Source organism: Chenopodium album, chromosome 8, assembly GCF_948465745.1.
Source record: "Chenopodium album chromosome 8, dcCheAlbu1.1, whole genome shotgun sequence".
Taxonomy (NCBI): Eukaryota; Viridiplantae; Streptophyta; class Magnoliopsida; order Caryophyllales; family Amaranthaceae; genus Chenopodium; species Chenopodium album.
Window position 1 is genome coordinate 2,410,859 of NC_137841.1, and position 25,409 is coordinate 2,436,267.

At 33.9% G+C, this 25,409-nt stretch overlaps 4 protein-coding genes and 1 non-coding gene across 6 annotated transcripts; 3 read left to right on the plus strand and 2 right to left on the minus strand.

The window, feature by feature from the left end:
* Window positions 1–3,992: 3,992 nt before the first annotated feature.
* On the minus strand, window positions 3,993–5,774 carry LOC145642575 (protein ECERIFERUM 26-like). The gene is made up of 2 exons (XM_081693774.1): window positions 5,355–5,774; window positions 3,993–4,916 (listed from the first exon to the last, which is right to left on the minus strand). The coding sequence occupies exons 1-2, from the start codon at window positions 5,772–5,774 to the stop codon at window positions 3,993–3,995; spliced, it is 1,344 nt and encodes a 447-aa protein (XP_081549900.1).
* Window positions 5,775–6,912: 1,138 nt separating this feature from the next.
* Window positions 6,913–11,208, plus strand: LOC145641559 (V-type proton ATPase subunit c''2). Its single transcript, XM_081692404.1, has 4 exons — window positions 6,913–7,194; window positions 7,289–7,366; window positions 10,279–10,449; window positions 10,748–11,208. Exons 1-4 carry the CDS (start codon window positions 7,079–7,081, stop codon window positions 10,914–10,916), a joined length of 534 nt encoding a protein of 177 aa, XP_081548530.1. The 5' UTR covers window positions 6,913–7,078; the 3' UTR covers window positions 10,917–11,208.
* Window positions 11,209–12,961: 1,753 nt separating this feature from the next.
* LOC145641561 (SNF1-related protein kinase catalytic subunit alpha KIN10-like) lies at window positions 12,962–20,915 on the plus strand. The gene is made up of 11 exons (XM_081692405.1): window positions 12,962–13,165; window positions 13,469–13,662; window positions 14,326–14,510; window positions 14,605–14,787; window positions 15,301–15,432; window positions 17,567–17,752; window positions 18,044–18,133; window positions 18,211–18,294; window positions 18,598–18,738; window positions 19,432–19,668; window positions 20,639–20,915. The coding sequence occupies exons 2-11, from the start codon at window positions 13,473–13,475 to the stop codon at window positions 20,750–20,752; spliced, it is 1,542 nt and encodes a 513-aa protein (XP_081548531.1). The 5' UTR covers window positions 12,962–13,165; window positions 13,469–13,472; the 3' UTR covers window positions 20,753–20,915.
* Window positions 20,916–21,989: 1,074 nt separating this feature from the next.
* Window positions 21,990–24,648, minus strand: LOC145555625 (uncharacterized). 2 transcript variants are annotated; one of them, XM_081617367.1, is made up of 4 exons: window positions 24,226–24,648; window positions 23,282–23,586; window positions 22,983–23,193; window positions 21,990–22,687 (listed from the first exon to the last, which is right to left on the minus strand). In XM_081617367.1, the coding sequence occupies exons 1-4, from the start codon at window positions 24,478–24,480 to the stop codon at window positions 22,178–22,180; spliced, it is 1,281 nt and encodes a 426-aa protein (XP_081473493.1). In that variant the 5' UTR covers window positions 24,481–24,648; the 3' UTR covers window positions 21,990–22,177. The 2 variants fall into 2 exon arrangements, with proteins under 2 accessions (XP_081473493.1, XP_081473494.1); XM_081617368.1 differs by having other exon boundaries at window positions 21,990–22,678; window positions 24,226–24,643.
* On the plus strand, window positions 23,931–24,004 carry TRNAN-GUU (transfer RNA asparagine (anticodon GUU)). The gene has a single exon. It is a non-coding gene; the product is annotated as a tRNA-Asn (tRNA).
* Window positions 24,649–25,409: the final 761 nt, after the last annotated feature.

Here is a 25,409-nt window from a genome sequence, read left to right on the forward strand (position 1 = left end):
ATTTGGTTTTCGATTTTGGAGATTTCGTTTTTGGGGTTTTATTAGGGTGTCGAGGATGGGTGTTTAGGGGGGAGTGGATGCGGATGGTAGGGGGCATAGGGTTAGGGGAAGGGTGGCCGCCAACGATGTTGGTCGCCGGTGGGGGTGGAGGCAAGGGGTTGGGCTGGCGTAGGGGCGGTGGTGCGGTGGGAAGAGTGGTTGGGGTTCATTTTTTTTTTTTAATTATAATTTTTTTGATAAATAAAATAATAATAAAATGAACCAATTAGAATATGCCACGTGGCATAATTAGCCTTAATGACTAACGGAGTTAACTACCGTTAGTCATTAATGACACTCGGTGAATTTTTAAAAAACTCGGTGGCATTTGGTGAATTCTGAAAAGTCCGATGGCATTTGGTGAATTTTTAAAGTAACCATCCTTTGTCGTTTCTTGGCGTCCTATTTGTCAAGTGGGTTGTATGTTGGCAAACGGGTAAATTAAAGCAAACAAACAAGCTATTTAAAAGATCGTTCAAAGTAGTTAAGACATACTTTGTATTTTATAATACCCTAATTAACTAACAGCTACAACGAGCGAAGACTTTCTAGAAATACAAAGAGATCGTACGTATGTACAACTAGCTAGTCTCTTCTCCTTTGAACACAACCAAGACTTTGAAATAACAAATAAGATAGTTGAGTACGGCCATTTAAATAGTTTTTAGACTATATTTTAGAGGTAAGAGACATATGATTTTAAGTTTTTATATATACTTCTTATTTTTATAATTTCTACATGATCATGTGTTTAAATTGAAATTTAAAATAAGTTTGACCTTTTCAATTTTCTAAATGTATTGACTAGCTAATAATGGTCCATATTGAATAATTCATATATTAATAAACTATTTATTGAATTTTGTTAAGTGGAAGTAATACAATACTTAGTAGAAAATTAAAATTAATACGTACAATAATAATTTAGTCTTTGCTTAAACAAATGTTACACTAAGTAGCACAAGCTAAGATTGCGAATGATACACAAATTTGACCATAATTATTCATCTTTAAATACCTATTACTCGGAGTAAAATTTTTTTTTAAAAAAAAACATTAAAAAGTCATCACACTTATTATGAATATATCTAATAAAACTAATTCAACCTTTTAGTTTATTTCAATAAATTATTAACAACAACGAGCATATGTCAAAGTTTTGTTTCAGTAAAGTATGTAAATAATAGTGTGTAGACAAAGTTTGTTGGAAAATTTAAATCAACAACTTGTACATATTGTATATTTGTATCAATAGAAGTGAGGTCATCCATATATATAATCTTCAGTGAGCTATACCGACTAGAGGAGAATTCAACCAAGCTCAAGTCCTACATACAAAATTCAATTCAATCATTAAACCAGTTAACAACATGCAGAGTAACCCATCAAACATATATAAGCACGTCAAACGTACATCATGTTTTACTAACAATCAGTGACGAATCTTGACTAAAAATATCAAAGGGGTCGGAATTTGAATATTTTATCTCTCGCTCAAAACTAATTAATCACTAAGGGTCTTTTTTCATTGACTGAAATGAGCTGAACTAAATATTTTATGAGAGAAGGAAATTAAGATAAGAATTGAACTGAACTGAACTTATTAGAGCTGAACTGAACTAAGGGCTTGTTCTCATACGATTATTTTCCGTTCAATTAAGCTCTAATAAGTTCAATTCAGTTCAGCTCCTAATTTCCTTCTCTTGTAAAATATTCATTTCAGCTTAGTTCATTTAAGCTCTAATAGAGTAATAGGTTCAGTTCAGTTCAGTTCAGCTTTAATAAGTTCAGTTCATTTCAGTTCAGTCAATGAGAACAAGCCCTAAGTCTCGATATTTTATAAGTAAAATAACATTATTAAATACTACCTCCGTTAACTTTTATCTGCAACTCTGGGGTATTATTTGTGAGACATAAAATATTCCAAAGTTGCAAATAAAGTTAACGGAGGTAGTAATATTATTAAGGGCCTGTTCACAGTTACTTAATTTCAGTTCAGTTCAGTTCAGCTCCAATCAGTTCAGTTCAGTTCAGCTCTAATCAGTTCAGTTCAGTTCAACTCCTAATTTCCTTCTCTTATAAATTATTCATTTCAGCTCAGCTTAGTTCAGTTTCAATCAGTTTAATTCGACTCTAATCAGTTTAGTTCAGCTCAGTTCATTAAATGTAAACAGACCCTAAATTTAATAGCTAATAAATTACAATAATGTACCAAGGCCGACTCCCAAATAGCCCCCATGAAAAGTCCCCCTCTTCTAGCAATTAATTGTATCTCCCTTTATTTCATTTTATACGAGACAATTAGTCCTAGCTCCCATGTAGATTTTCATAATTGGATCGAAAAACTAAAACTTCTACAACTCCGTGATATATATAGGTATACACGTATACATGAACATTTATTAATCTTGTACATGACACTCTTGCATGCACATGACTAATAATATCATTTGTTGAATGGTCATCCGAATCTTGATCGGTCACGTACATACGATGCAACTACATACATTATGAAGTGCAATCAAGGCAAACAAGCTACAAGCTAAGCCACATGTTTCACAAAACATATACTAATAAAAAATTTAAAACACAAAGTATAAAATAATGTAGCAAGTCGATCGATCTTGGTGTAGATATGATTAATTTATTTAATCATATCCGAAATTAATCATCTCTACTATTATTGATGACTTTCTAGTATCCATGAATATGAGTAGATGAGAAGGTTACTCAACTTGCATTGGTTTAGACAGATATAGACAGTGTTCGATATGTTTTCCTTATTTTCACTTATCAAATAGATCAAATTAGAGCTATTAGTCGTAGCTTAGATAAATTCATGTAAAGTTAGTTAAATTATGAAAAATAAATTCAAATTAGTGAAAAACATAGTCATGTGAAATATTGTTATATTGGACTCAATTTATACTTTCACAAGATTAACTTTTTTTTTTTTATAAAGTTTACTAAAGGGATATAAATGATATAAAATGTGCATGCATTATCAACTGTCAAGCGTAAAAACCCTCAACATTGCGATTAAAAAAACATAAGAAAGTTTCGATGATAAAAGTACTACTCGTAGACTACATAGTTATATGTGTATGATAGGGTTGAGTACTTTAGTGGTTTAGGACCTGTTTTGATTAACTGAACTGTGCTTATTGAAGCTGAAGTGAACAAAACTGAATCTTTTATGAGAGAAGAAAATTAAAAACTGAACTGAACTAAAATGAAAATAATTTGAAAAGAACATACCCTTAGTGCATATTATTAGACTAAGATAGGGAAATACATCACCAATATAATGCACCGTAGTCAATATAATAATCGTGCAACTCGTGGTTAATGGCACAACTAACATGGCATGTCGAGGAAAAGACGTAAGTGCAAAGTTGTGCTTCCTAGGTGTGATACACTCAGTAACACACGCATGCAATATAATGTTACGTAACATATTGAGTTTGCTTCAACTAGAAAAAATTGTAGACCTTTTGTACTAGTGTAGTGGGAGTGAGCTAGGAGAGGTAACTAGCACAGCATGATATGTTGAATTTGTTATTTTCCTAACGTCTGTAACAAGGTGCTAAACATTTTGGGAATTATGGCTAAATACAAGAGTTTTGTCGAAAAAAAAGGAGAAGCTTCGGAGTATAAGCTAAGTTATGAAGTGCATTGTTTAGGGATGACTAGCATATTAAAATACAAGTATGTACATATTTGAAAAAAAAAAAAAAAAAAAAGAAAAAAAAACCCTATTTCGTAATAATTGGGAAAAAGTATAAATATTGTCAAGTTACTAAAACAATTATACTTAGAAAACATACAAATGATTTTGTTCTAATACATGATTGTTGCATGAAATCATCCCCAGTTACTACGACTAATTATTATACTATTTGCTACGCAACCATATGTTGTAAATTTATATAGTGTGACCTTGAATTAGTGGATCATTTTGCTCCCATTATAATCTTTGGAGAGAAGCTTGCAAGAAGTTTATCTTCACATAATTCAATAGCTTCATTATGTGGAAGTGTAACAATTGCTAATCTACTTAATTTCCCTTCACTAGGATGAGATGGAAGCACCAAAACTTTCCCTTTATTCAGAATAGCTGACTCGTTGTAATAACTAATTTTGAATGGCTCGTACCCTTCCACGAAAACAGCTGAATACGGGTCCACAGTTTCAAGATTCAAAAAGACCAAACTACCCTTGTCCAATGAAGAAATTGGGGAGAAGTTATTATAATGATCTAACCATTCAATTAAATCAATAATTCCCTCTTTGTTTACCTTCCTAATTGCTTCTCCTATTACTTGAGTTGCTAATTGTTGATCATCCCCTCCAATGTCATCTCCATTAACTTTGGTGTAGATCATGCAATTACCAAAATACCCTTGATCCAACTCTAAAACCTTCCTCACATCCAAACCCATGGACATATCCACAAGCCCATTTGTCTCTCCTTTCACTCTACTAATACAAACCCAAAGCAACCCGACAAGAACGGCAAAAGGCGAAGGATCCGACCCATTGTTTAGGCCATTCAAGTCGGTCAAATCCATACAAGCTTGAACCATGTGATCTGTAAATAAAAGAGCAACAGTTTTTGAATGATGGGCTTTGGATGGGCTTGGGCCTTCTATGAGGCTTTTATAATGATTTATCAAATGCTCATTGGGCTGATTATGGGCTTTTTGAAGGCCCAATTTTATTTTGGGTAGAGGGTGAAAGAAAGGTGGAATAAAGATGTTTCCTCGAAGTACTCTGTCAGCCCAAGCCTTAACAAGTAGGGTTGCACTAAATGGATCGGCTAGAAGATGTGAGCAACTCAAACCAATGGCCATTCCACCTTCTTCAAATTCTGTTACCTAAAATGTGAAATTAGTACACAAGTAGAAATTAGCACAACAAAAAGCAAAAGTTGAGATATATTATTGCAATGACACATGCAACGTTTATCATATCTTGTCTACATTATCTCTCATTTTGGCTCTCTCAAATATTTATCTCGCAAGTTGTGGAAAGTCTTACTCATTAATAAACAAATTGATACAATGACGGTCAAATGACTAAAGTTTGATTGAGCCATAAGTTAGTGAGTTATAAATATTTGACAGACGAGGACTCATTAATTAAACATGATCAAATGATCAATATTAGCAAACTGTAAACAAAATGATAGAAGACGATTACAATATATTTTTCTTAATACAACATTAAAAAAATAAATAAATAAATAAAAATAAAAATAGTTGAAAATATAGAAAATCGAAATTTAAAGTTATTTTTATAACAAAAATACTTACCATAATATAAAAAGTGGCCCAATAATATGGTATATGATACCAATCTTCCCAATGAATAAGCTTTTTTTCCTTTTCTTCATCAACATTTTCTAACCAACTTTCAACACTCCCTTTAGCAATAGCCTCTACCATTCTTACCCCTGCATCATTACACTTAATCATCCAATTATCTTCATCATTTTTTACAAATCTTCCAGTAATTGTAGGAAAATATGATAAAACTTCTGCAAGAAGTATTCTAAATTTAGTAGTTAGTTCACCAATTGGCAACCCTAATTTTGGAGTTTTATAATAAATCACCATTTTAAGGTGTTGGTTTTCCATAAGAAGATCAAGGCTAGATAATTGTATTTTTTTACCAGGTTGTACTGGTATTGTGGTTGATACTATTCTTTTGCAAAAAGATGTGAATTCTCCCATGATTATTTAGCTTGCTAATTTTTGTATTAGTAAGTGTGTTAAGTGTATCATTATTTATTTTCTTAGTGTATTTATGGAGGTACTTGAAGAAACAAACTCCATTTAAATAGGAAAACATCATTTGCATGATTTTATTAACAACTCTAATTCAGTTTATGAAAATTTTCAAGGCTGTTGTTTTATGTGTTGCACTAAATAACATGCTAATCATGGCGTTTTCCTTGTTATTTAATTATTTTTTCGTCTCATATGGAATTCATGATGATAATGGTAATTTTTGTTAAGCGCAAGGGTTTTTTCTTTTACAACTAGTTTTATGTTGTAAGGTACAACCGTATGACCAAAGTTATTTTCTTAGCTACCCATATACTTGTATGTACCTTGTGTCCTTGTGAGTAAATGGGCAAAAGGCCAAAACGTAACATTTAAGGCCTAATCTATTCAGATTATTTTCAGTTTAGTTCTTAATTTCCTTCTCTCATAAAATATTTAGTTCATTTCAGTTCAGCTCAACTCAGTTCAGTCAATCAGAGCAGTTCTTTAATGTATAATACCGAGTTTACATTAAAAATTGTCTTTAAACACCTACAAGTAGCTTTGTCCTTATATATAGTACAAATTAACATTAGCATTGATTAGGCGCATTTAGTCAATAAGAACAACTCAAACAAATTGTTTAATTAAGGATTCGTTTGACATCACTATGGTTTTCTGTTTTTTGTTTTCAAAATAACATGATATATGTCATATAATGAATCAAAAATTAGTTAAATTTGTTAAAGTCATGATAATTTTGAAAACGGACAACAAAAAAGTGAAAACTCCCTTTTCTTATTTCCTGTTTTTGATTTTTTGTTTTTTTAAAAACAAGAAATCTAAAAACAAAAAATAATGCAAAAATAGCTCTAAATATTTAGATAATTTTATTAATTACATTGTTTTATTAACCTAAAACGGATATAAAATTTATTTAGTACGATTATTCATAAGTATATTCAATCGAATCACAAGTTTAAAGTCGAGTCAAGTCGAGCCGTATCCAACCACAAGAAACAACTCAAACAAACAAGCACTAAGTGGCTAAGCCCATTCAACCACTCACCAAAAACACAAGCCCAAAAGATTAATACGAGCAAACAAAAATCATCTCAAATCTCAAAATCCTTAGCATTTTCTCTCTCTCTCCTCTGACACCACCACCACGAACAACCCTCCAAAATTCAAGATCAGATCACAAAAACCCAGAAATCAAATCCCCCAATTTTCATCACCAAATTAGGAGAGAGAAATTTTAAGGTCTAGTTATGGTGTACCCAGTAACCAGTTCATGGGCCAGAGCTCTGGTTCAGATCTCCCCTTATACCTTTTCTGCCCTTGGTATTGCTCTCTCTATTGGCATATCTGTTCTTGGTGCTGCTTGGTAAATTTCTAATTCATCTTTTTTTTACTGGGTTTTTTTTAATCATGGTTTTTCTCTTGAATTTGATTAAATTGATTATTTTTTGAATTTTTAGGGGAATTTACATTACTGGGAGTAGTTTAATTGGTGCGGCAATCAAAGCTCCTAGAATTACCTCCAAAAATCTTATCAGGTAATTATTTATAATTTTATCTAGTTATTTTTTGGCTCTTAAATTGATAATTTTGCAAGTTTAATTTGATAATTATGCTATCAGTTGACAATATTGTAAATCTGTTAATCTGCATTGTGTTTTGTTTTTGATTAAATTTGGATTGGGTGATGGAAATCATTGATCTTGTATTATGATTGAATTTATGGTTGATTTTGTGGAAAATTGATGTATTATAGTTGACATTGTACTTTGGGTTAGAGAGGGTAAGAAAAATTAGTTTGATCAGATCACCCAAATCGGTCATTTGTTAGTCGAATAGTCAATTGGTTCGATGCTAGGTGTAGGTTGTGAAATTGAAGTTGTTATAGTATGTTGATAGAGTGACGGCGGTTTGGAAGTTTAAATTGTAAAATTTGGTGCTTTAGCTGAGAAATTTTGTGTACAAGCAGACAGTTTCTTACTCAGATCAAAAGCAATCTGTGAGTATACTTTGAAGAAGCACGGTTTTGCCCATTGTTGTTTTGCTTGCTGTGGAAAAATGAAGAGATAGATGTACATATATGACTAGAAAGCTTACTTTTTTTATTAGAAAGAGTTGAATAGGTATGCTCTTTCATTCGTATTGAGGCAAGCAAAGTTTATGTACTATTAGTAAAATGAGGATCGTAGTTTTTATTGACTTTTTTTAGGAGCATGAAGTTTGAAAGTGTAAGGTTTTGCACTTTTGCTTAACTTCATGGCAGTATGTAGGAAAAGAGTGGAAAAAAAAAATGTAACATAAGGTCACAAGGTATTGAGATTAGTGAGGATATTTGGATAAGGACTGATTTAGAGCAACATTGGATAGACAGAAACATTATGGATCTGCATTTGACCCTTACATATCTTGAGTGTGGCGGATAAAGAGGTGGAGGGATGAAGGGTGGAAGTAAAGTGATTGTTGAGCAACACAGACATAAGGGTGTGTTTATTGCTAAGGGGAAAGAAGATGCTCTTGTTAGTGGTTACTAAGAATATGGTTCCTGGTGAATTGGGGATTGATGAATCTATTTACAATGAGAAGAGAATCTCTGTTTCAGTAATTTTTTTTATCATCCTAAAGTTGTCTAAATATTAATATGATTCTGGACATGAATCTATATATATAAGTTGTAATCATGCTTTAAACATGTGGTTTATATGGGTAGTGTTTTTTTTTTTTTTATTTGGAGATGGATTGTTGTTTGTGTTAATGTTTTATTTAAATAAAAGTTGTTTGCTTTTTGATTCATTTTGTATTTCTTTTGAATGATTTGTTAGGGTGGTTGTTCTGTTATAATTATAATTATACTATGTAGTTATGTAACTATGTTTGTCATCCATATGTTTTGTAAATTGTCTTGATGATTTTTGTTCAAAATGATGTAATGTGTCCAAACCCATGTTCAAATTGTCAGAATTCCAAGGCTCTTATTTTGTTGAAATAAAGAGTTCAGGTAGCATAGGACTGTAAGATTTTAAATAAACTACTTTTGTTTCCGTGTTTTTTGTTATGTTATACTTTGCATTTATCCTTCATCTTGGTAAGGACCATAGAGGAAATTTCCTCAACAGCAACTGCCTGTCCTCACTCTTGTAGATTACAACAATCATGCGCTTCTCCCTAGGTCCTGGTTTAACCTTGAATGTCACAATTTCATAGCCTGAACTGATGCATTGCTAAATCTCCTTTTATCTTAGCATATGCATTAAAATCATAATATTCACTATCAGAAAATGCACAGAAAGTAAAAATCATTTAATGAAAGTTCTAAGCAAAACATATTTATTTCAAATACAAAACCTTACTCCCTAATTTCTAAAAAATAACAGTGCAAGTCCCTTTCCGAGACAATAACCACATAAAGCATCCTTAATTCCTTAGTACTAAAATCAACTAAATTTTTTAATACAGGCAATGACATTTATTCCTTATTATGAGACAGCAAAAGTACCATTACATCAACTTTCCCACCCCCCCGTAATTAATGGTCGATGTGCATAAATGACTAGAAATCTTACTTTTCGATAAGAAAGAGTTGATGAGGTATGCTCTTTTGTTTATATTGAGGCGGCCATTCGGCAAAGTACATGTACTATGGAGTATTATAAGTACAATGAGGATCGTGGTTTTTATTGACTTTTTTAGGAGCATGAAGTTTGAAAGTGCAGGTTTTGCTCACTTCATGACAGTATGTAGAAAAAGAGAGGAAGAAATTGTAATATAATATCACAAGGTATTGAGATTGTGAGGATGTTTGGTTAAGGACTGATTAAATGAAACATTGGATAGTCAGAAACATCATCCATCTGCATTTTACCTCGAGGTTCTTGAAATTATATGCTCTCTTATAGAACCTTTTGACCTTCATGATTTGGATAGAGCTGAAGTATAGCATAAATAAGGCCTTTTGAATTCTGATAATGGCCATTGCTTTTAGTCTTTTAATAGCCTGTTAACAATTTCTCCTTTTTACTTACTGTACTTTCAATATGGTCTTTTTCAATCGAGGTCAGTTCTTCATTGAATTTTCTCCAGTCTCTATACAAATATGTAAAGAGGATCAACAATTACTATTTACTAGCTGCTCCAAACTTTTGAACACCCTAAACTAGATTAACTTTGTTCACTGCACCAGACTTCCCCTCCGGCCCGCCCCATAGTCCGAGGGCAGTAATGAGTTTATTGATTGGTGGAGTCATAGATTTATATTTGATGATTCATGATTATATATGCAATCAGAATCCTGATTTTGTTCGGTTAGAGAACAATGCTATCAATCAATCAATGTGTGTAATGGTGAAATAGTAAACATTTCAATGGCATGTGTTTAGATAGAAATGTTCTATATGTTTTTCATCTACTTGTTGGCTATTTGAGTAACCAAATTGTTCTTTTTTTTTTTTCTCAGTGTAATCTTTTGTGAAGCTGTAGCTATATATGGAGTAATTGTGGCTATCATTCTGCAAACAAAACTGGAGAGTGTCCCATCATCTCTGATTTATGAACCAGAGTCTCTTAGAGCAGGATATGCAATCTTTGCATCTGGACTTATCGTGGGTTTTGCAAATCTTGTCTGTGGGTGAGTAAACTTTCTTTGACCTTGAACGAAACTTCTGGATAGAGGTGGCCATTGAGCCAGGTAGGCTGGGGGGCAGTCCGGGTTGGCCACCTTTTTGTCTAAAAGTTTGATGGGTAACTGGATTAGGCTGGTTCCGGTGGAGTTTGACCTATACTCGTCCACCTGGTGGACTGATCCAAGTAGCCTGGAAGCCAGGCTGCAATGGATCGGATCCAGTTCACTGGCCACCTGCATTCTGAAAAATTTTAACCTCTCATTTATCTGATATTCTGATATATAACTTATGACTCTGCAACAGGTTATGTGTGGGTATAATTGGAAGCAGTTGTGCTTTATCTGATGCTCAAAACTCCTCACTGTTTGTGAAGATTTTGGTTATTGAGATTTTTGGTAGTGCCCTTGGGTTGTTCGGTGTGATTGTTGGTATCATCATGTCAGCCCAAGCAACATGGCCAAAGGCTGCATGATTTGCACCATCCAACTTCGTGTAAAATAGTGAACCTCGATCCATTTCCATGTTCAGTAAGCTGAAAAGCCCGAAATGCAGTTCATTTTGTGGAATTACTATTATTCCCTTGTAAATCTAAAACATCTTGTCTCGTTCCTTGAAATTGAGATCATAATAGCAGATTGATGTATGATACTTATTGCCTTTTTTGGTAGCTTTATGTTGTTATTCTAATTCTTGAATAATAAGGGAGAGATTCGCTGCTTTGTTTCCCGAAAACTCATCAGCTGGAAGAGATTATTGTTTATTTATTTATCTTGTAATTCTTATTCATGTACACAAAAATAAAGTTCTGTTTTGAGCTCATTAGGCCACACATTTCCTATGATGGCATAGAGGCTTTAGTGCGATTAATTGGATTACATAATTAGCCATATTATGATTACTATGAAAATTCTGATTTTGATGCAATGTTTATCAAAGTTAAACTCGTGTTAGTTTCTTGTTTGTATAATTGTATTTTGAATATTACTAGCCATGTCACAATGTATGAATGTATGATACTTACTGCTATAAATCACACACGCAAAGACGCATGAAGTTTAGCCAAGCCTTAATATTAAAAACTATTGCAAAACACAGCTTCATGAAAATGGCAATTCCGATTAGGACAGAATTGTTCCGCGGAGTAAGACTAAGATGGTGCCGAGGTGTAGATGGACAACTCATAATGGAACTGGTTGTTCCAATCCTTCACAAATTTGTGGATTTCAACTAGCCAAGCCCTCGCTGACTCAGAGAGGTTTTAAGGGGATTCTCTAAACCTCGGTTCCATTGCGTGGATTATTCGGCATATAATCTGCTGGATTTCTAGTGAAATTAACTTTTTTTTGTTCTTGAAACGACAATATTACAATGGTCCGTAATTTCACTTTATCATTAGTTTTACTAGTATTAGATTTTGTTATACACGATTTTTATGCTAATTATTCATCTTATAAATACGAGAAGTTTATAAAATGGATGGTAATTAATTGATTTGAAATTAATGAAGTTTATAAAGCAACTCCATGGCAAGCTAAGTCAAATTAGATTGCCATGCCACATAATTTTTTAAGCTAATTGTCATTTTAGCTTCAATGGCTAGTTAATAACTTACTGTTTAAATGGACCACACCTCCTTAATTTACGTTGATAAATTTCATTTTATTAATTCTAATTTGTTTTATTTTAGCAAGTTTTTCTCCAAGCAAATTGCGTTTTCTAGCTCCAATGGTTAAGCTAATAGCCAAGGATTATTTAATATTGCAAGCAAGTCCCTAGCTACAGCCATTGGAGATGCTCTTAGAGTAACTCCAATGGCAAGCTACAATGCTTTGTAGCTTGATTTTCCACATCAATTTTGAAGCTACAACACTTTTTAGCAACAAAGTGTTCTAATGGTAAGCTACAACATCTTTTAGTTTGCAAAAAAAAAAAAAAAATTTAAAAAATGAATAAATAATTATACACATGTTGCAATATGAGTGGAGTTTATTTGTCTCTTTTTCAATCAAGCATGTAGCTTGCATGTTGCTCAATTTTTTGTTCTCCAATGGTAAGCATGTAGCTACTAGCTAGGAACTTTATTTATATTGCAAGCAAGTCCTTATAATTAAACTATTGGAAATACTCTAAGTTCCTGTGGCTTAATGTTTCTTGACTAAACATCTCAAACCTTTCAAATGCGATTAAAGGTTATATCCAATTTAAACCGAAGGGTTCTTCACTTTTTTTTTTTTTTTTTGAATAGCTAGCTCATCATCTTCACTCTAAAAACCATAAAATCTTCTTCTTTAAAAAACTAATACTCATATTCAATAAAATAATTTCTATTCAATAAAGGTGGATTCAATCCTATAAAAATAATAAAAGAAGTAAAATAAATAATAAATAATAAATAAAAATAATTTTAGTTTCGCAAAAATAATTTCTTATCCGTCACAATTAAAAAGTAACAAATCGAACATATTTATATAATACGAGTAATTTTTTTTCACTTGGATTTTAAGCCGTAGATTGTTAACAAACCTCAGGTCCAAAACCCGAAAACCCCAAAATATGGTGAGATTATTAGATTCTGATTTTCTGAAATAATAAAAAGTATCAACCCAAACTAAAATACAGCCAAAGGGTGTTCGTCCTCCTTCCCTACAATTTTTTCCCCAATTCGAGGATCAATTTGATTTAGGGTTTTAATTTTTCCAGATTATTGAATTCAGTCCCCAGGTAAATTCAATCAATCGTTGTTTTTGTTTTCTTAGACTTTGATTGCTCATTTCTTTCCATTTTTTAGGTCAAATTAATTTCCAGATTTGGGGAATTTTCCGGGTATTAATCTTGTGTTATATTGTGTTGAATTTTGTTAATTTGGATCGGAAATTGATTTCATGATAGTGAGCTTGGTAATGGTGGCAATTAGGGTTAGATCCAATATGGTGGAGTGTTTGTTAAGTGTTGAATTGATGAAAGTTGACCTATATAATGATTATATATACCTTAGGATTGATTCTTAGTGTTGAATTATTGCAGGGAAATGGACGGACATAGCGGCCGAGGCGGCAGCAGTGTGGATGTTTTCTTGCAAAATTATAATCTTGGTAAAACTCTTGGCATTGGTTCATTTGGTAAGGTGAAGATTGCTGAGCATAAATTGACTAGTCATAAAGTTGCCATTAAGATTTTGAATCGCCGGAAGATTAAAAATATGGAGATGGAGGAGAAAGGTATGGTTTTTGTTATTATCATATCATCATTCTTATGCTATAGATTTTATTGGCATTTTAGATGTTTTATGATTGATGTGTTTTATTCACTAGACTGTCACTGTATGTTGTAATGTTAAAATTATTCTTACTGTTATATCCATTATGGGCTTTGGACTTTGTTTGTTCCTCAATAGTTGTGTGCTCATGAGTTGATGACGTTGGAATAGCGAGAACTTGTAAGTTTAGATGAATATGTGTGGGTAATGTGTTTGAAGAGCAATCGAACACCTAGGAAGCTTAAACGAATCAATTTTGGATTCCTTCAGTAGGTGTGGCATTTTAGTGTACTTGAGTTCAACTATAGTGGTTCAGTCTACATAACTAGCATGATTGATTATGTAAATCTGTAGGGGATAAGGTTGTTTTTTGATGGTTGAAACCCCTTTCTCAATGTAGGTTGATGATATTGGTTTTATCGTATATCTTGTTGTTGGCCACAATTTAATCGCCTTTTGAGTTGAATTTCAACTATGTATGGCTTGTTTTCATGCGCTATCATCTTGTTGTGAACTATGTAGGCTCTTGATGTTTGATTGCTAGATCGTTATTGTTTTTACTTGCTCTTAGGCTTAACTAGGATCTTTTTAAGATAATGGAATCATTTCTTTTCTGCTTTTGTAGTGAGAAGAGAAATCAAAATTTTGAGACTGTTCATGCATCCCCATATTATTCGACTGTATGAAGTTATTGAGACACCATCGGACATTTATGTTGTGATGGAGTATGTCAAGTCTGGAGAATTATTTGACTACATAGTGGAAAAGGGTAGGTTACAAGAGGATGAAGCAAGAAATTTTTTCCAACAGGTAGAATTCTCTTTTCTTATATTACTTGTCATATCTCTCAAACAAAATTTTCTGTCATTTTTAAGTTGTTTTTGTTGCTTTTTTTTTGGACCAGATTATATCAGGAGTAGAGTATTGTCACAGGAATATGGTTGTCCATAGAGACTTGAAGCCCGAAAATCTTCTATTAGATTCGCATCACAATGTGAAGATAGCGGATTTTGGTTTGAGCAACATTATGAGAGATGGTCATTTTCTGAAGACCAGCTGTGGAAGCCCAAATTATGCAGCCCCTGAGGTACCCCCCCCCCCCCCCCCCCCCCCCCCAAAAAAAAAAAAAGTGTGCAATTTATTATTTGACCTTATCAAGCGTATATGCTAGTGCATTGATCCAAGGCTGATTTATCCTATACCGCTTGTTTTTTTAAGGCAGAGATTGAATATCAAAGCCTCCAGTTTGGCATTTAGCTGTTTCTTGAAAAATCTTGCTTGCCAAATTATTGTTCTGTTATCACTTCACTATGTCCTCGATTCTTTTAAAGTTTCTTATTTTTGTTTAAATTGTCTAGCCTTTCCTGGTTTTATATTGTCAATTTTCAAGGATATGTGAAAAGAATTGCACTTTGATATACTGTGAGTCGGCATGTTGTTGGAGCTGATTCTCGTACATTTATTTTGTCATTTCATTGTCCAGAATACGTTATTTAAACTGTGCTTTGTCAGAATACTAGTGGGCCTAGTGGCTAATGTCATCAGTAGACGTTTATGATAATTCTTTGAAACATGGTCTGCCTTTCTTTTGTACCCTTAGGTAATTTCTGGAAAACTCTATGCTGGTCCTGAAGTTGATGTGTGGAGTTGCGGTGTTATCTTATATGCTCTTCTTTGTGGTACTCTCCCTTTTGATGATGAAAACATTCCCAACCTTTTCAAGAAAATTAAGGTATGTGTTATTCTGAATTTTTGTTGCTCGACAGCCACCAGGTCTTGTGGTTTTTTGCATGTATGCTTAGTGTCAATATTGTGGTGTAGTGTCATTGATCCTTAGTGTGAATATTGGAAACCCCTAAACTGCCGTGTCACTGATCATGATTGGTTTACTGTAGCTTTTTGGCTCTGCTTACATGTAGTTTATTTAAATTTTCATATTTTTTTTGTATGTGATAGCCAAGAAAAGTAGAAATGTCACTGATCCTTGGAAATTTGTCCTATTATTGGAAACCCCTAACTGCTGTGTCACTTGATCCTTATAAATCAATATAAAAAATTGAGGAAGAAAAGAAAAAGAGTTACTTTGTTTAATCAAACACAGGAGGAATTTGTTCCTAAATATCTTATATATTTCTTACCTAGTATGAAAATTGTTTAAGATGTTTCTTTTTCCTTTCTCACTCTTGATTCCATATAACAACCTACTTGTTTAAAGTCTCTCTAACACTCTCTCCTGTGGCCTCTTCTCCCTCAATTTATTATTCACTTCCACATCCCTCTCTCTTGCTTTCTCTTTTTATTGTTAATGGCTCTCTTGATCTCTAGATCCATAAAGGTAAATCTCCGAGGAAAGTCCCCCAGTTTTTTATATTTGACTAAAAAGGAGTCTGATCAGCGATGATTGTTGGGCTATCATAAATTGTGTTGCAATAGTTGGCAGGTTAGGTCAAAATTGAGAGTTTTGGTTGCTATTGTCAGGCTTCACCTCTGCTTTGGCTAGAGAATTGACTTACTTGTAGTTACGTCTTTGTTTGGAAAAAGATGAAGCGGGTGAGATGGCATGCTTTATGGCACATGTGATGTACACTATGCTATATGGGGTATTTAGCTATCAGTCTGATTATTGTATATGGGTAAGTTCCACTTTTAGCTCATCAAATGACGGATATTAATTGGCTAGTACTTGTAGGGAATCAGCATGTGAGGATGTCGATTGTGATGATTTGGGATGTCAATAGTTCTTGAAATGTATGTAAGGAAAGTTTGATACTTGATAGTCTGGGTATTGAGGATACCTAGTCTATGGTGGATGAATGGACGATAGTTGATCCAATGTTCTAAGTGTCATTTTTAGTGATTGAGGAAATACATCTAAGGTTCATAATTCTGGTACATGACATGATGTTAGTCTTACTAGTTCTTTAGAGGATGGAGTTGTATATTGATAATTTGGGGTTGAAGAAAAGTTTTGACTTTGATTGGTACTTATTATATTGACTTTGCTGAATGACCTGTCTTTTGAGGAAGATGAGAGCAGGAGCACTATGTTTCATATCCTCATCTTTGATTTGAAAGTCCTGAGATATTCTAACCTTACTAAACTGCTATAATGGTAATATGAGACCTATGGTTAATATAACTATCTACACTAATTAGTTTTTACATATTGTGTGGTAGGACAGGACACTGTTCATGCATGTTATTTGAGAAATCAAATACAAGAGGGAGGTGTTATTGTTGTTAATTCATCTGAAAGGAACATGAGGGAAACAATTTTTGGAGTTTAATAAGGGCAAGCAACACGTTGGAACCTCTTTAGAATCGTGAAGTCTTTTTAAACTTGGTTTTATTTATTTTTAATCTCTTTCTCTAATTGCTTACCTTTTTATTTTGTGGAGAAAGAAGGGGGGGGGGGGGGGGGGGTAATCGTTCTGCATTAGAAATTTTTTCCTTTGTATTTAAATCTGTACAATAATGGGTTGAAGCAGAACGATGTAACGAGTTCTATTGGGTAGTGTTACTGCACAAACTTATTTGGAGTACATGCAATATCTTTTATGTGTTGAATATTGCTATCATTTTTGAAAATGGATTTTTTATTTTATTTTATTTTATTTTTATTTTTTTAAAAAGAAAGTAAAAAAATTCTGCTTTAATAGTTCATCTTATTTAAAATTGTTGAGTGGTTGGGAAAGTTGGGTCATGGCATGGTTGTTGGCCCATAAATTGCATAATACTATGAGGTTTATTATCAATTGAACTGAGTGTAAATTTTCAGTAATGAGCTGGGGACAAAAGGATTTTTAATCAAGCTTATATTATATCATGAAGAGTAATTGCGGGATCATGTGATTTTTATTGTGTAGGGTGGGATATACACCCTTCCAAGTCATTTATCACCTGGAGCTAGAGATCTGATTCCCAGGATGCTTGTAGTTGATCCTATGAAGAGGATTACAATCCCAGAGATCCGTCAACATACATGGTTTCAAGCTCATCTTCCTCGTTATTTAGCCGTGCCACCTCCAGATACAATGCAACAGGCGAAGAAGGTTTGCCCATGGATCTTTCTGTTGGAATAAGTATATGCCTTTGTAATTGTTGGATATGCTGGGTTCCTGAGTGGGAGACATCACTGACTATCTGTCAGATTGGGTCTCATCGCGCATTAAATCTCTATTGGTTAACCTTACATCATTTATGCCATTGAGGGTAGTGCAATGCCCCTGAAGATATCTCTGAGAAATATCTCGATGATTATGCTCTGTTACTGGCATAAGATATGTTTCTGCTCTTTGATCTTTTTGTAGTCAATATGTGAATTGACCTTATACTTCCTACAGATTGACGAAGAGATACTCCAGGAAGTTGTTAGGATGGGATTTGACAGAAACCAGTTAATTGACTCTCTCCGCAATAGGCTCCAAAATGAGGTGTTAATATGTATAGTATTTCTGCCATCTTAATATTTTTGTATTAATACGGAAACTGATTTCAAATTTGTTCATAGGGGACTGTTGCATACTATTTGCTTTTTGATAACCGCTTCCGAGCTTCAAGTGGCTATCTTGGGGCTGAGTTCCAAGAAACAATGGTGTGTAATTTTTTTCTTGCAGATTTATTTTTCTTGATATTAGTCCACAAGTGACTTGCTTCAAAGTTATGAATGTATGTTGGAGCAACTGGTATTTCTTTGCTTGACAAATTCTTTATCTTTTATTGGTTGATGTTTCTTGTAACTTTCAGAAGATTTCATGCTGCTCTTAAAAAATTGCAGTGAAGCAATATTGTCTTTTTGGTTTCTTTTTTTTTTTTTTTATTAATGAATTGAAAGCAGTTATCTCTGTTTGTAGCATTGTAGGCTTCTCTTTAAATGTTTTTTCCTTTGCTTTTTTAGGAGAACAATTTTGGCCGCATGCATCCAAATGAAGTTGCTTCTCCTGTTTCTGGGCACCAGTATCATGGTTATGTTGATTACCAGGGAATTGGCTTGCGACCACAGTTCCCTGTTGAGCGGAAATGGGCTTTGGGGTTACAGGTTTGTTGTTATGTACATTTGTTTTTTCTCCCTTGACTTAAATGTTCAGCCTCTGTTGGGTGTCCAGTAATTTATGAATCATTGTGGTAGGAGTGTATGTGGTGGTGGTTGGGGGGGGGGGGGGGGCATAAAAAACCCATATCATTTTTTATATTCAATAACCTTATTTGAAGCTTGGCGTTTTGAGTTTTTGTATTTCTGCTAGGGTTTATCCTTGGTATATTTATTTTGATTTGTTTAAAGGGTACCTATTTTCTTCAAATAGGATATTATGCTTGAAGAAAAGTAATCAATCAACGTGAATTGTGGATAATTGTATGAGCCTCTAGGGTCTAAGGCTGATAAGAAAAAAAGAAAAAAAAAAGTATAAAGGCCTGTTGGAAGGAATCGATGGGAATGGAATTGAAAGGGACAATGTCACTTTCCCATGTTTGGTTTAAGTCTCTTTTTGGGTATGATTTGGAAAAAGTGTTCAGGATTTTTTTTTTCTTACCAAATTGACATTATATTATTGAAATATCAAACATGCATTTTCTTATTCCCTAATCTCTCTCTCAAAAACAAAATAGGGATTTGCTGGCATTATTACTACTGCAATAACAGTTCACCAAACTTTGTTCTCTTTTGGGTGTTTCCAGAATAGCTTCCCCAATAGGTTTTGATTTGTAAGTTGTGTTATCTATTTGGTTGCAGTCTCGAGCTCATCCTCGTGAGATTATGACTGAAGTTCTTAAAGCCTTGCAAGAGTTGAATGTCTGCTGGAAAAAGGTTGGGCATTATAACATGAAGTGCAGATGGATTCCCGGCATTCCTGGTCAACATGAAGGGATGGTTGATAATCCTGTACATAATTATTTTGGTGACGAGTCCAACATAGTTGAAAATGATGGAGTGTTGAGGTCTCCCAACGTTGTGAAGTTTGAGGTGCAGGTATGTGTCATTTCTAGATGCCAATTCGTACATATCATTGATTGGTGACTCCTGCTCTATATGATTAATCCATCAATCCTCCAAAATTTGCTTATTATTGCTTTATAACTTATAAGTTGCCCATGTTTTTGTAAATGCTTATGTTGTAATGACTGAGTTTGAATTTCGTTTGTTTTTTCTGTAGATTTAAACTTTAAAAAAAAAAAATGATTTGTTGTGAGCATAAGTGATGCATGCCTGACAATTTAGAAGATTATATTGTTTTCACTTTTATCTTATTCCCGCCCACCCTTTTACTTTGTCTCTCTTACTCTATCCATCTATTTATCATACCCGATTACCCGCTCTCCTCTCGTTGAAACAAGAAAAAGAATAGTAGTTAAAATTGTCTTTACAAGGAGTGGTAGGATTGTAGGAAAGGGAAGCTTAAACACTTGATATGTTTCTATCATTGTTGCACTAATTTTAAATCATTTCCCTCTGTTTCTTGTCTCATCTCATCTTGCCAAATCATGTGGTAATGAAGAAAAAGTGGAAGCCTAATATGAGATTCAGATTGAAAATTTGGGGATAATTGAAAGTCATGTATAGAAGACAAGAGTATGTTTTGTACTTTGTTGTAATGTCTCTGTATCTGTACTTCATATTTTACCTTAAAAAACAGGTGCCTTGCCGTCATAGATGGTTGAAGAAAAATGAAGTTAGAAGGGGCTAATTTTTTGTGGAAATCATTTTACCTTTCATTCAAAATTTAAACAGTACAGTATTACCAGATAATCTTTTGATCACAGCATTTTAGCACCGTTTCTAATCACCTTTGCAATTTGAGTTTCTCTCTAGGATTTTGCAATTTAATATCGCTGCTTATGTGATGTAGGCTATAATACAAGTAAAGTAACATTTTAGCATTGATCTTTTATTTTATAAGTGTATAATTTTTAACGTGTTTTCTGCTGTGATTGTCTCACAGCTGTACAAGACCCGTGAGGAGAAGTATTTACTTGATCTACAAAGGGTTCAGGGACCGCAGATGCTATTCCTTGATCTTTGCGCAGCTTTCCTTGCTCAACTCCGTGTGCTTTAGTTAGCAATAACCAGCTATCAAATTGTCATAGCAGTCATATAATTTGTATATATGATCTATGGTTCTGTATGTGCATTATTTTTCTTGATAGAGCGAGTTTTATTGCTGACCTAGGTGCTTACCAGGTGTTGATTAATCATGATATTCGAGGAGTATTGTGGTCTCTCCCATCTCATGGTCCGGCTAAGTTTGAACTTACAAAGCCACCATCTCTTGTTATGCAAAGTAGAAAGGCAAAATTCGCCTGAAATGTTTTATTCTCTAGTCTTTTGAATCTCTAATGTGGTCAATGACCATCCCATAATTCAGGATTAAAGATGAAGTGTGGTCTGTTGGCAATGTTAGTATTTCCACTAGCTCAAATGTGATGCCACTTTTAATCAATAGTGTTGAAAATAACGTTTACTAATTTCCCCTAGTGTTTATCTTTTAGTAGATGCATATCGACTTGTTTTGATATATTTTTGTTCCTGTTTTTGCTTGCAACATATGAGACACTTCTGCTAATGCTTTCATTTTCGATTTTAATTCGCATAATTAAGGGGCTGTATTCTCGTAACTTTGCCTTGGAAACATTTTATTGAATCGTATTAGAAATAATCCAGTACAATTGGTTCTTATTTTATCCTCAATATCTTCGACTTTTCGTTGAATAAATTTCTTCTAGCTTTATTCTCAAAGTGTTACAAATTCAACGAATTAATTTCGACATTTGCACTTGTATGTTGTAAAATTGATGGTCTAGTAGCTATCTTACGGGTATTTTTTACTTTAGCTGTTGAAGTATGTAATACAGTTGCACAATACAAAGTTGTTGCTCTCTATTTGAGTCACATGGATTAAATTGTGTGAATCACACTGTAGTCAATATCTCCATTTTTCTATAGAACTGATCCAAAATATTCAAAACCCTCATTATTAAAGAAATGATCTTTTACCACCCAATGATTGTTACCTCAAGTATCTATCATCTGTGTAGTATTCATGAATTATTTCTACTTCTAGACATGGTTATGGCGCTTAATCGTTCTGGCATTCAGAAATCATGTATGCTTCCAGACATAGTTATAGGCTTATGCTTCCAGACATAGTTATAGGCTTATAGCGCTTATTCATTCTGAACAAAATGTAGAGGGTACTTCAGACATATATTCTTCATGCAGTGCCTGCTAACTTGCAAAATTGATGCTTACATCAGGAAAACTAGTACTGTAAAGTGTAAATGCAGTAACAAATCTAATGCAAAAAAGGTCAGTTTTGAAGGAAATTCATGGTTTTGAAGACATGAACCAGTCAAGTTCTTGGGAACACGCCATATACTCAGGGTAGACAGCAGTGTAGCACATTGTGCAATTGTTTTTTAAGAAAAAAAGCTCTGATTGCACTACTGTAATGCAGTGGATATTAATCACCAACTTTCAGTTGCTAATTTAGCAGTATGTTAGGAATGCTAAAGAAAGGTACATTCTTTTGTTGGATTTCAAAGCAATCTTCAGCAGTAGCATTCTTCGGATCAAAAGGATGGCGATCAGGAAGATTAAGACCTTGTTTGATCCTGCCAACACGTCGAGAATGGAGAACCTGTTTCGCAACAACAGGCAATCGAGCAGACTGGTAATCTGTTAGAGCAGACTGCAGATTTTCCAAACCCCACTTCTTGAGACATTTGCCTAAGACAGCTGCATCAAGAAGAGACATATTTGTGCTTCTCAAGCAATGAGGAGTCGAGGGATGAGCTGCATCTCCAACCAGCACGACGTTGTCCCAGAAGATCCGATCTAGAGGATCAGAGTCGTAAATCACATTGACAAAAGGTTCCTCTGTGGCTTTCATGAGTGCTACCAACTCTGGAACCCATATCTTCTCTGCGTCTTCTTGCATCTGCTTGATTGTTTCTTTGTTCACTTTCAAAGTCACTGAACTTGCCTGAAAGCACTTTTCACATGTACTCAATATTAATACAATATGGTTTTAGACTGCCAGAAATAACTCACATTATGAGCATCTGGCTAAAGGATCCGACACAGGTACTTGAGGTAATTGTAACATGCTACTGTCAGTTGCCTACCAGACTGCAAGAAATGGTAACTCACAATATGAGCATCTGGCAAGTATATTAAGGAATCGAAAATCTAAGGGTCCAACATAGGTACTCGAGGTAACTGTAACATGCTACTATTAGTTGCCTATCAGATAATTACCAAAAACAAATACCAGCATTCTCAATTACCTTAATATCTGGCTCTGGTTGATTGATGTACCAAATCCAGTTCATCCTTTTGTTCAGAAGCTCGTAAAAAACACAATGAGTTTGCGGTCCAAGATCAAAGTATAAGCAATTTCCGAGATCTGGATACACTTTTCGAATCCCTCTTATAGTGTCAGAATCTTCATTACCTGAAAAATCAAGCACCCCTCTCCATGCACAGTATCCTGAATACCTGTAAAACTGATGATTACATCAACAAAACTCGTATCGTTATTGAAGTGACAAAACTGATGCAATCAGATAGAATGAAAAACAAGAACCTCAGTTTATGGTTGGGAAGAAATGTTTGTCGAATTGAAGAGAGACATCCATCTGCAGCAACAAGAAGATCACCAACGATTTCTGTGATTTCGCCTGTTTTAAGTATTTTTGCCTTGACAGTGACTGTATTCTTGTCATCAGAAATGCAGAATGACAGAAACTGATGACCCCATAAGAAAATTTCTGAAGGTAATTTGCTTAGTAAAAGGTGATGAAGATCTGCCCAATGAGCTGCTCTGAAGTTGAATTCTTCGTCTCTTGTCAATGTTCGAGTAATCTTCTTGTCTATGTCTGTTACTTGATTCTGTATCAAGATTCAACACCCAAACGAATGTGTGTTTATTAATGTTGAAGTTCATTAGTGTGAAATATTTATGCCATGTAATAAGAGGTTGTGAAAATGTGACAACTAATATTGAATCCAGTAAGTTAGATACTAATGTTTGTTTAGTATCACTTTAAGAAATCGCGGTGAATCCTTTATGATGCGGATCAGCACAACATGAATAATAATAATTCAGGAAAGATGGAGTATCATGATTCATATATAAAATCATAACAGAGGGGATTAATTGGTAAGAAATACATATCCATGAACCATAATTAATATTTATATAAATATTTAAACTATACAAACTAGACCAACAAGCTGGAATAGCTCAGTTGGTTAGAGCGTGTGGCTGTTAACCACAAGGTCGGAGGTTCGACCCCTCCTTCTAGCGTTCTCATTTTTTATTTCCTCTTTTTTCCTTAAACACCTAATTATAATTGTAAGGAAAATAAAATGTACTCTACTTAGACATAAATCACACAAAACCCGTATCCTTGTATATTTTTTCTACGGAAGATACACATATTTTATTATTGCAAATCAATTTCCGTCAAAGTTAAGGAAACAAACCAATATCAAAACCATATGAAAAATGAATAAAACTATAAAGACCTGGTCAATGGTAAGAGGCAAGGTGGCCTTGTAAAGAGGAGCAGAATCACCAAGCCAAGAGGTGATGATGTTGCAGGCCAAAGGGTCCAGGCCCAGCCCAGCACCAGTTGGGCTTCCAGAAGTGGGCCCAACTGATTTCTCAACCACAACAACTTGCCAACCCGCGGATAATAGCGCGTGTACACACGATACTCCAGCTATGCTTCCTCCCACCACCACTGCCTTTGGTTGTTGCCCCTTCTCACATCTACTCATCTTTTCTATTGTTTTGTTTTGCTTCTCTTTCTCTCTCTAAGTTAGTGAGATGATACTACTACAAGTTGAAGAAGATACTACAAAAATAAAAATATAAAGTTTTTGTCTTTAAACCCACCAAGTGCAAAGTTTGAGTTGGAGTTTGCCACTTGTTTGCAATAGTTCTCGACTTTTAAAGTTATGGCCTTATTTGACAATTAGCTAATATTCGTGTGTAATAAATGGATTTGGAACCAAATGCTTTATTAATTCATCGTTGTTGGTTATATGTGTTATTGTCCTTATTGATTAATAGCCGTAGGCTCGTATCTTTTGTAAGTTGATTGCATTTTTAAGTTTGATTAACTTGTGTGGCTAGAAACAAAAAGGATCAATTAAAATGGTAAGTGGTAATATTTTGTGTTTGAAATAGTAAATCACTTGTTTATCCCTTTATCTAATACAAGTATAATGAATTGCTTTATGTTTGCTTTTATTAAATGAATATTAAGATAAAATTGCATGTTCATTTATACCCGTGAAAAACTCAATAAATTATATTCCTAAATAGTTTTTTGTTATAGATACGAAGTAGCTCATTAAAACTATACAGAAAATATTTGAGCAAGATTCAATTCCAGATAAATTTGACAAAGCTGATTTAACAAACCAAATCTAATCAAACATATCATGCTCAACTCGAAACCTAAACTAAATCTAATACTCCGTAAAAAATATCATGCTCAACTCGAAACTTAATAGTTAATATAGGTAGAAAAACGTCTTACTCTCCATAATAATCCACAGATTACATTATTTGGGAAGAGATTTGCAAACTTCATACTTAAACCAAAATATTTGACACCTAAATAAACGAATATAAAACGACTCATTAACTACCTCTACTTCTAGAGTTCTAGTCCTTGGAGGCCAATGTATGGGCTTCTCCA

What these genes read in the sequence shown, in the direction of transcription:
- LOC145642575 (XM_081693774.1), bottom strand. Translation starts at nt 5,774, where the DNA reads ATGGGAGAATTCACATCTTTTTGCAAAAGAATAGTATCAACCACAATA. An exon ending in GGGCCACTTTTTATATTATG is followed by an intron (nt 4,917 to 5,354) that starts GTAAGTATTTTT and finishes TTCACATTTTAG; the next exon opens with GTAACAGAATTTGAAGAAGG.
- LOC145641559 (XM_081692404.1), top strand. Translation starts at nt 7,079, where the DNA reads ATGGTGTACCCAGTAACCAGTTCATGGGCCAGAGCTCTGGTTCAGATC. An exon ending in ACCTCCAAAAATCTTATCAG is followed by an intron (nt 7,367 to 10,278) that starts GTAATTATTTAT and finishes TTTTTTTCTCAG; the next exon opens with TGTAATCTTTTGTGAAGCTG. An exon ending in TTTGCAAATCTTGTCTGTGG is followed by an intron (nt 10,450 to 10,747) that starts GTGAGTAAACTT and finishes ACTCTGCAACAG; the next exon opens with GTTATGTGTGGGTATAATTG.
- LOC145641561 (XM_081692405.1), top strand. Translation starts at nt 13,473, where the DNA reads ATGGACGGACATAGCGGCCGAGGCGGCAGCAGTGTGGATGTTTTCTTG. An exon ending in CTGAGTTCCAAGAAACAATG is followed by an intron (nt 18,295 to 18,597) that starts GTGTGTAATTTT and finishes TTGCTTTTTTAG; the next exon opens with GAGAACAATTTTGGCCGCAT. An exon ending in AATGGGCTTTGGGGTTACAG is followed by an intron (nt 18,739 to 19,431) that starts GTTTGTTGTTAT and finishes ATTTGGTTGCAG; the next exon opens with TCTCGAGCTCATCCTCGTGA.
- LOC145555625 (XM_081617367.1), bottom strand. Translation starts at nt 24,480, where the DNA reads ATGAGTAGATGTGAGAAGGGGCAACAACCAAAGGCAGTGGTGGTGGGA. An exon ending in TGCCTCTTACCATTGACCAG is followed by an intron (nt 23,587 to 24,225) that starts GTCTTTATAGTT and finishes ATCTTGATACAG; the next exon opens with AATCAAGTAACAGACATAGA. An exon ending in CTTCCCAACCATAAACTGAG is followed by an intron (nt 23,194 to 23,281) that starts GTTCTTGTTTTT and finishes TCAGTTTTACAG; the next exon opens with GTATTCAGGATACTGTGCAT.